Genomic DNA, 9091 nt, shown 5'->3' with positions numbered 1-9091 from the left:
CGCCTCCCCTCGCCTGTGGCCGCACCTCGCCGAGCTCTCTCTCTCCCCGTGCGCCACCGTCGAGCTCTCTCTCTCTCTCCCCGTGCGCCGCCGCCGCTGACGTTCCTCCCCTCTCTCCCCGTGCCCAGCCGCGAAGATGGGTGAGAGGTTCCCCGACGATGGGGCGGCGGCCAATGGCTTCGGCCGCCGCTCGTTGCACTACTGGGAAGCCTACATGTTGTTCGAGGCCAACGTCCCGGCACCTCCCGACATGCGCGCGCCGGGGCGGTGGAAACTCAGCGCTAGTGGCGTCCCCATTCCCCCGCTGCCCGACGTCACCGCGCGCGCCGACTACTTCGGCGACGAGGTTGACCGCGTGCGGGCATCGCTGACGGAGGAGCAGCGGGCCTCCTGCAGTACGCCGCCGGCAACCACGATGCGTGGGCAGCGTACTTCCAGCGCCGGCAGGCGGAGCGGCTGGCCTCCACCAACGGGGCGCCGGTGGTGCGGGGGCCAAGAACAGCGAGGGCCGCCCCCGGCCGCACTCTCCACGCCGTTCTCCGGCACCTCGAGGGCGGCAACGACCCGCCGTTGACGTACCCTGCCACACCGGTCCGGAGCGGCGACCAATGGATGCCGAGAGGACGGCGTCCTCTTCTTCCTCCTCCTCTCGCTCCTCCTCACACTCCTCCGGGTCGCCGGCGCTATTCAGCGTCAAGGCCGAGCCCGCGGAGACGCCGCTCCGCCGGCGCACCCGCAGTGCCGGCATCGTCATCAACGAGGGCGGGCGCGCCTCCTCCTCGGCTCCTCCCCGTTTCGTGAAGCCGAAGACAGAGCCAGGATTCACCGCCGCCGTGAAGACTGAGCCCGGGCTCGCCGCCGTGAAGACGGAGCCAGGGTTCTCCGACGCGGCGGTCTTGAAGTGGGCGCGCGAAGACTGGGCATGGACGGAGCTGGAGCGCCAGCGCCTCGCCTTGGAGCAGTTCGCCGCTCGGCGCCGTGGCCGCGACGAGGGAGGCGTTGTCGTCCTCGACAACGACAGCGACGACGACGCGCCGCCACCGGTCCGCCAGGGCGACCCCGGGCAGGGGTCCAGCAAGGGCGGCCGCATGAAGGAGGAGAAGGACGACGAGGACAACGGCGATGGCGGCGACGGCGGTGACTTCGCCGCGCTCAGCGCGTTCTTCGGCCTGTAGTTGCGGCCTCTATTTTTCTTTAAGTATTGTAGTTTCCTATATAAAAAACTATTTAAGTCGCCTAAGTAATGTCATGTTCGCTGAATTTTAGCTGAATCTTTGTCCCGTTTGCCAATTTTAGCCGAATTTCTTTTTAAAAAATATTAAAGACGCCTCCCCAGGCGACCCTGGGGCCGGCGGCTGGGAACCCGAAAGCCTCCATGCCGATTTTAGCGCCGGTTCGTCCCAAGACGGCGATTTTACGAGCCGCCTTGGGGGCCAACGGTTGGAGATGCTCTTATATACCAACACCAACGTGCCCTGTCCTCCCTGCACTTGCTTGACCTCCCGCTGCTCCACACGCACATCACAAAGCACAAGCTACCTGCAGAGGGAGGGAATGGGCGAAGAAGGGGTAGCTGCTCCGTTGCTGGATGGGAAGATCAAGGCGAGGAGAAGCGATAATGGCGACGGAGAGGCGGCAGCAGCAGCAGGGAGAAGGAGGTGGTGGCGGTGCCTGTGGGACGCGGAGGAGGCGGCGGGGCAGGTGGCGTTCGCGGCGCCCATGGTGGCCACCAGCATGGCCTTCTACGCCATCCCGCTCGTCTCCGTCATGTACGCCGGCCGCATCGGCGACCTCGAGCTCGCCGGCGCCACGCTGGGCAACTCGTGGGCCACCGTCACAGGCATCGCGCTCATGGTACCAATTCTACCATATATTTTGTCTCATCCTTCTTCTCCATTGATTTGATCTGATCCCACTCCTCCTCTCTGCCCCTTTCGCCGTCCGTCCCTGTTTGCATCGAAAACAATGTTTACCTACCATCTTTTCCTTGCCCACCTTTGCCATCCTCTTCATATTTTACTGCCACCACTCCATAGTCTCTCCATTGCTCAATTAAGTTGCCCCTGTCATAGACTGGACCAGAGGTACTCAAACATATGCTCCATCATTCTTTGTAGTATCATTTACTAGATCTGCCTCCAAAGCTAAAATAAATGAACACTTACACTACTATATAGAGTCTATAGTGGTTACCTAAGCTTTGCTAAATACTCCCTCCGTCCCATAATGTAGGACGTTTTTTGATACTAGTGTAGTGTCAAAAACGTCCTACGTTATGGGACGGAGGGAGTACATTAGTTATGGTGTAAATGACGCAAATGGCTTCTCAATCTTGGATTGAGACGTTTACTTGAGGCTTTTCACGAGCTTTGGTGTAAAAGGAATCGTAGCCATTGCACATGATTAGATTGTGAACATGCTTTCTTAAAGGAGAAATAAATAAATGCATTAATAAACTGACATGATATTCTTTCAGTGTTAGGTTATTTTGCAGTCAAAGGGCAGTATAAACTTCCAGCATAGACACTTCTTTTTGAGAAGAATGTTTCAAAGAGAGGACTTGTCTAGACAAGGATACAGAGGACTTGGACCAGACAAATTCTAAAACCCCTATATGTATTTATATGTTAGCACCTAAAATGTGTCGCTTTAGTCCTTGCGCATTTATTCTCAGAAAGAGAAGTCCTTGCGCATTCAAATTCAACATAAGGAAACATCGAAGTGCAGCAAAAATTTATAGTCCCTTTTTTCTCTTGAGATGAAAGCAATGCCATGCTGTGTCATTTCAGTACGTCAGTCAACTCCTATATTCATGGCTATATATATCTCAGTAGTAGTGTGTTGTGGTTGCAAAGGTAGTATTGACTGTGAAGCATATAGTCAGCTCTTCAGTATACTTCGCTATAATATGCAAATGTTTGTCAGGCTAGGACCATTGTAAGATTATCATGGATCTTTTATCCCCAATGTAGACAGATTTGCACCTGCCCTTTCTCCGGATCCCAGGAATTAAGCATATGTCAGGTTTCAGAATAAACACAGCACATGGTCACAGGTTGAGACAACTGAGGAAGTCAAATCCTGAACTGTACTAGTACTACTATTTTTCGAAACGGAGGCAAAAGTGTAGTATGTTGCTGTAATTTCTTCAGCCTTGAATTTTCAACTATGCAACAGTTAGATGTTTCCATCCCTTCAGTTTACTACATAACCTTACGTCAATACAGATGATTTTAGTAGAGAAACCAAGGGAACAGCGCATACTGATGAACTGACTAACGTTACCTTGTTCCCATGCAGACTGGGTTAAGCGGGTCTCTGGAGACGCTTTGCGGCCAAGGCTATGGCGCACAGGTGTACCGCATGCTGGGTGTGTACCTCCAGGCATCCATCATCACGTCGGCTCTCTTTTCGGTCCTCGTCTCGCTCCTGTGGCTCTACACCGAGCCACTCCTCATTTTCCTGCACCAAGACCCCGAGGTCTCAAGAATGGCAGCGGTGTTCCTAAGATACACAATCCCGGCACAGTTTGCCTTTGGCTTCATCCAGTGTATCCTCAGGTTCCTGCAGACACAGTCCGTGGTGATGCCACTGGTGGCGTTCTCGCTCCTGCCACTTGTGTTCCATGTCGGGATTACCCATGCCTCCGTGCACTACCTGGGGCTCGGCTTCGCAGGCCCAGCCATGTCAACTTCGCTGTCTCTCTGGCTATCTTTCATTATGCTCGCATCCTATGTGATGTTGTCGACGAGATTCAAGCAGACCTGGGGGGGATTTTCAACAGAAGCGTTTCAGTACGTGCTGCCCGGCCTCAAGTTAGCTGTTCCCTCTGCAATGATGGTGTGGTTAGTACACTTACGACGATCCCAGATCCATTCATTGATCGCCTCTTAATATAACCCCATACTGAGAATATATGATGGTTACCTACAAATGGCAGCTTTGAGTACTGGGCGTTTGAGATATTGGTGTTGCTTGCTGGGCTGATGCCAGATTCTCAAATGAGCACTTCTATTATTGCGATGTGGTAACTATCTTTCTCTCCCTTCATATTGAGTACTGAAGATCATGTTTATGTGTCCATAAAATGCTAACATCAGTGTGATGCAACCTGACAGTGCAAACACGGAATCAATTTCATACATGATCACCTACGGGTTCGCTGCTGCCATCAGGTAATACTGCTACGATAACTGATGACACCCATGTCATCAACCCTTGAGGATTTTGCAACAAAAAGAAAAAAAATATCCTTTTAAGAAGATTAAGTTGACAATGCTGACTTAAAAAGTGCTGTTTCATTTCAACAGCACAAGGGTATCGAATGAGCTGGGAGCAGGTAATATTGACAAGGCAAAGAAGGCACTCAAGGTGACGCTCGCGCTCTCCCTACTCCTGGGAGTGACATTTCTTCTGCTCCTAGGTCTTGGCCATAATTTGTGGGCCGGGCTGTTCAGCAAGAGTGAGGCAGTGATAAGTGCATTCGCTTCGATGACTCCATTTCTCATTGGGTCAGTGGTGCTGGACTCCACGCAGGGAGTCCTGTCAGGTTAGTTCAATGGATCTCTCTAAAAGTGTTTCAGCCTTATTGTTTCAGGTGAAGGTCATTTGGCAGTAACCTGTGGATAAACTTGTAGGGGTTTCAAGAGGCTGTGGTTGGCAGCACCTGGTCGCATGGACCAACTTGGTGGCCTTCTACATAATAGGCTTGCCATTGTCTCTCCTACTTGGATTCAAGCTTGGCTTTCATACTAAGGTACAGACATGTCTTTCTGAAATTCAGCATCGATCTCAGGCATGTTTGTTGTGCACAAACCACCGCTACAAAGTACAAACTACTGTTCTCCTCACTGATCATGTGCAATTACCTGTTTCAGGGGTTGTGGATGGGTCAGATATGCGGTCTCCTTTGCCAGAATGCCGTTCTCCTGTTCATCACGCTCCGAACAAAGTGGGAAAGATTGGAACTGGCGACAAACAGCAAAGAGGGCGACCTTATCTGTTGAGAATTTATAAAGCTCGTTAGGTTTAACTTGAACATGGAACTGGAAGTTTGAGAGATGAAGTGCTGTAAATGTAGACAGTACCAAGCAACATACCCTGAACATGCCTGGGTGTAGCTAGTAGCAAGTAGGAAGAGCTGAATAAAATGTTGCACCAGTTTTGTGTGATAAAAAAGATCTGGAATGGTGTACCAATACCTCCGAAGCAGTGTTTGCTAATATGAATATATGATGCTAGAATACAAACAGAGTTCAGAAATATGTTTGTTTGCTAGCATTGCAGAAAATATCACATTGCTGACTAACTAGCGATGCTAAAAAAAGCATATGATACAATATGGTCTGCTTTCCTAAGGTAACTCAGATACCCAACTAGACAGGTGACTTACCTATCACTAAGAGAAACAACATGATCATCATCACTATTACTCTATGAGGAGCAGATCCCATATAACTAACCCTCGCTTCCAGAAACAACAGGATCAACTACGACGGCTGAGATCTCTCCAGCGACACCAGCTTGAGCACACTTTTCGGTGAACCAACAGGATCAATCGTCTTCGATGCGTCTTCCCCAAGAAAAAGCAGTAATTGCATCCGTCCGCTCCAGAGTTTGTATCAGTGCACAGCCAGTTTAAGTACCATGCATGTAGAACAGGCCATCACGTGATCCCATCCAAGCCCCCCAACTGTGGTTTAGATCAAACAGCGAAGAAGAACCATCCAAGTTAAGGTTGCTTTCTGGCCAGCAAAGTGCAGTGAAGAGAGTGTCAGCCACACTCTTGGCAAATATTTGCTCGCCTGTTTTGATGCTCCAAATACGGACGGTACAGTCCTCCCCACCTGCCAAGAATAAGGATTTGCTGAAAATGGCAATTTGCCAGGAATGTTATAGCCATGCACGTTCATAAAGATGTCACTATGTTGTTCATTGTCCTGTATAGCCTAATAAAGTAAACATGAACCAGCTAGTAACAGCATAGTTTTCTCGAAATTTAGCTTTCGCAAACTCATGATTCGATGTTGTAATAATTCCAGGAATGCCAAAGCCCTCTTACACTTGTATATCATACAGAGTGGGGATCTTGTTAATACCAATGCATCTGTTACTGGCACACTGCATGAACAAGCATAGCTGCTGACATTTATCGAATTTAAGTCTAATGCTCACAAACTGGAGTATGAAGTGAGGCACTCGAGTGAAAATGCAAATAATACATCGAAATGTTTTTATCGATCCAAAAAAACACGTTCAGTTTCGATAGGTAACCTCAAAACACATTCTTTGTAGCAGTATATGACAAAAACAACCACAATGATGCCTAGAACCAATAATAAATTTACCTGACATAAGTAGGGTTTCAGATGGATCAACAACAAGTGGTAAATTATTGTGTGAATTCACATGCCCTGCATAAGACTGTATAGCCCCCTTCTGAATGAGACGGAGATCAAATAGCTTGATCTGTACAACAGAAAACACAAAAGTCAAGCTGCTGCATGAAACATTTGTTACCATCTCAGAGAAGCATAATGCTCTGTTAATTTCAGATAAGACAGAATTATAATTCATTTTAAATAATACTGTATAATTTATCTGTCCCAAAATGCTGAAATTGTATCAATTTGAAATTCGCTGCATACAATAAAGCGTCTACTCATTATGCTGCTAATATTTGTAATGAAGATGCAGGAAACATGTAGACTTTTTAACTCATTATGCTGCTAATACATGAAACTTTAACTAATACTCTCTCCGTCCCAAAATAAGGGTCTCAACTTTGTACTCCCTCCTTCCCATTATATTAGGCACCTAAGTGTTTTGCACGAGAATTAACGCATAGTGGTGGTTTCTGAGTCGTACAGTTGCATGCGAAAAGACTCCACGATCTCCTCTAACTACCCATTTGACAGATCCAGTTTTCCAGCCTCAACACCTCTCATGCGCTCAAAAATAGTTGGTTCGATAGCTAACCGTACGAGAGAAAGTAGGTGAGGAAAAATCGTGGCAGTCTAACCGTACAAGAGAGCTAAAGCGCCTTAGATTTTGGGATTTTTTAGAAAAACTAAGACGCCTTAGATAATGGGAGGGAGGGAGTACTAACTTTAGTACAAAGTTGTACTAAAGTTGAGACAGTTATTTTGGGACGGAGGGAGTATTAGTTAACATCTGGGAACTGGGCAATAACCCCTTTGGGGAGGACTAAATCTCATTGATTTATTTCACGGGGCAAATAAACCAGTGTATCTTGTATTCTCACTATCTTAAAATAATGTGTCGGGGGGCTACTCTCAGCCTCATTTTATCTATTACTGCAGTTAACATCTTGTTACCCCCGCAAAAAAATCATCTTGTTAAATTGCACTGAGTTTTAAGAAAATATTATAGTTAGTGGCAAATAAATCCTGTGAAAATTTGAGCACATCTACTCATTCATTGATACCACAAAAAATGATTAAGAACGAGCTTACCGATCCATCCATGGAGCTCCCTAAGAAGTAGTGTTCATCCGACGACAGAGAAACCAGGCTGGGTAACAATATCAATTTTTAGCACCAAGAAACTTGACCATGTCCAAACTAGAGTGTCAGCAAGCCAAGAATAATAATGGTTACCTGCAAACTGCTGAAGGCATAGAGATAACCCTAGATGATTTTGCCTTATCAGCCTGCAAGGATTTTTATTCCCAAACCACAATCATATGATACATTCATTGTAGGGCTGAATTGCCTAGTTAGGCATTCAAAATATCATTTTATTCTAGTGATATGTCAAAGTACAAAAAAAAAAAACTTGAACAATGCTGAGATGGTAACTTTTGATGGCTACATTAAACACACTGTGTGCTAATAGTGGTATTTACCTGGTTTCTCCCTCTGCCATTATGCCTTGCAGACAGCATGGGAACTGTCCCCCTAGCAGTGCTAGGTGAAGATCGACCAGTAGGGTGATTACTGTGCCTTTCCCGCACATCCACAGGGACTATGCTCCCATTCCGTAGGCCACATAGCACCACATTTCCCTGAACAAAATGAGCAAAATTACATGAGCATAGTGGAGACAGGCAAGGTATGTTGTAGTAACTACGCCAAAAACGTGGCAATTTGGTAGCAACAGCAACCATTTAATAATCAAATCACAGATGAAAGCTCTAAGTTCAGGAACCAGCTAGAGAACTCATACAAATATATGTACGTCTAGAGCTCTATATAGCAAAACAGAGGCATGGGGAATTTATTCAGCTATTCATAGAAGACAAAAAGTTTTGGTGACTCTCCTGACAATACACATGTTATGACCGGCATATTAGGGGCTTAGCCCAGTGGGTTGTGGCCCAAGTTATCTTATCGTTATTAGGGGCTTAGCCCAATTATCTTATCGTTATTAGGATCGTTTGCTTAGGAGTCAAGTAAACCTCTCTATATAAGGAGAGGGGATGTATCAATCTAATCAAGCAAGAAGCAATCATTATTTGCTCGGCTTCCCTTAGGGAGCCGGGAGACCTAACCCTAGCTGCCTCTTGCGCCGCCGCCGCCTCTTCTCCACCACGCAAGGACGGCGCCCAGCCGCCGGCCGCCGCGCCCTCATCCTCGTCCTCGTCCTCCTCCGTCCTTCCCCTACAATCTCCGCCCTAGAACCGGCAGAACCCTAGCTCCTAACACCTTGGTATCAGGTAGCTTGGGTCCGATCATGTCTGCTCCACCACCCACCCCGCCGCTGCCCACCTTGCCGCTGTCCGCCGCCGCCGCCCTCTCCACCGCGCCGCTCGGCTCCTCTGCGGGGGCCTCCACCGGCCAGTCGCTGCCCGTCACCGCGCCACCTGCCGCCGTCTACTCCCCAGCAGAGATCACTGGGGTCCTTAATGACCTCGTCACCGCCGTCCAGGGCATCCGCCTCTACCTGGCCGGGCCTTACGGGCAGCCCCCGCCCTTGCCGCCGGCCGCCACGACCGGGCCAGCCGCCCTGCCCTGGTACGCGGCCACCACGGCGCCGATCGGGCCTCTACACCACCACTGGCCCGGTCAGCCGCCGCCCGCCATCACCCCCTACTGGCCGCAGTGGCCGGCCCGGCGATCGTCGCGCCTCC

The 9091-nt window shown here is 48.9% G+C and overlaps 2 protein-coding genes across 5 annotated transcripts in view; one reads left to right on the top strand and one right to left on the bottom strand.

The window, feature by feature from the left end:
* The first annotated feature begins 1504 nt into the window (after positions 1-1504).
* Positions 1505-5253, top strand: LOC123052945 (protein DETOXIFICATION 18). The gene is made up of 7 exons (XM_044476315.1): positions 1505-1854; positions 3301-3845; positions 3941-4027; positions 4119-4175; positions 4311-4549; positions 4638-4756; positions 4878-5253. The coding sequence occupies exons 1-7, from the start codon at positions 1555-1557 to the stop codon at positions 5004-5006; spliced, it is 1476 nt and encodes a 491-aa protein (XP_044332250.1). The 5' UTR covers positions 1505-1554; the 3' UTR covers positions 5007-5253.
* Positions 3549-9091, bottom strand: part of LOC123052943 (DDB1- and CUL4-associated factor 4) — a 9908-nt gene continuing 4365 nt past the window's right edge. Inside the window, exons 7-15 of one of the 4 annotated variants that reach the window (XR_006425180.1) lie at positions 7868-8026; positions 7620-7672; positions 7476-7533; positions 6348-6468; positions 5393-5846; positions 5100-5237; positions 4869-4999; positions 3928-4111; positions 3549-3829 (exon numbers count right to left, since the gene is read on the bottom strand). Coding sequence is in view for 1 of the 4 variants with exons in the window: in XM_044476314.1 (XP_044332249.1) it covers positions 5638-5846; positions 6348-6468; positions 7476-7533; positions 7620-7672; positions 7868-8026 (600 nt within the window). In the remaining 3 variants the exon portion in view is untranslated. Of the gene's footprint in view, positions 3830-3927; positions 4112-4868; positions 5000-5099; positions 5847-6347; positions 6469-7475; positions 7534-7619; positions 7673-7867; positions 8027-9091 lie in introns of those variants that run through there. The other 3 variants (XR_006425179.1, XR_006425181.1, XM_044476314.1) reach the window with 3 other exon arrangements.

Source organism: Triticum aestivum, chromosome 2D, assembly GCF_018294505.1.
Source record: "Triticum aestivum cultivar Chinese Spring chromosome 2D, IWGSC CS RefSeq v2.1, whole genome shotgun sequence".
Classification (NCBI taxonomy): domain Eukaryota; kingdom Viridiplantae; phylum Streptophyta; class Magnoliopsida; order Poales; family Poaceae; genus Triticum; species Triticum aestivum.
Note: the sequence above shows the minus strand (reverse complement) of the source record. Positions and strands in the feature narration are given on the sequence as shown.

What these genes read in the sequence shown, in the direction of transcription:
- LOC123052945 (XM_044476315.1), top strand. Translation starts at nt 1,555, where the DNA reads ATGGGCGAAGAAGGGGTAGCTGCTCCGTTGCTGGATGGGAAGATCAAG. An exon ending in CCCTCTGCAATGATGGTGTG is followed by an intron (nt 3,846 to 3,940) that starts GTTAGTACACTT and finishes TACAAATGGCAG; the next exon opens with CTTTGAGTACTGGGCGTTTG. An exon ending in AGCTTGGCTTTCATACTAAG is followed by an intron (nt 4,757 to 4,877) that starts GTACAGACATGT and finishes TACCTGTTTCAG; the next exon opens with GGGTTGTGGATGGGTCAGAT.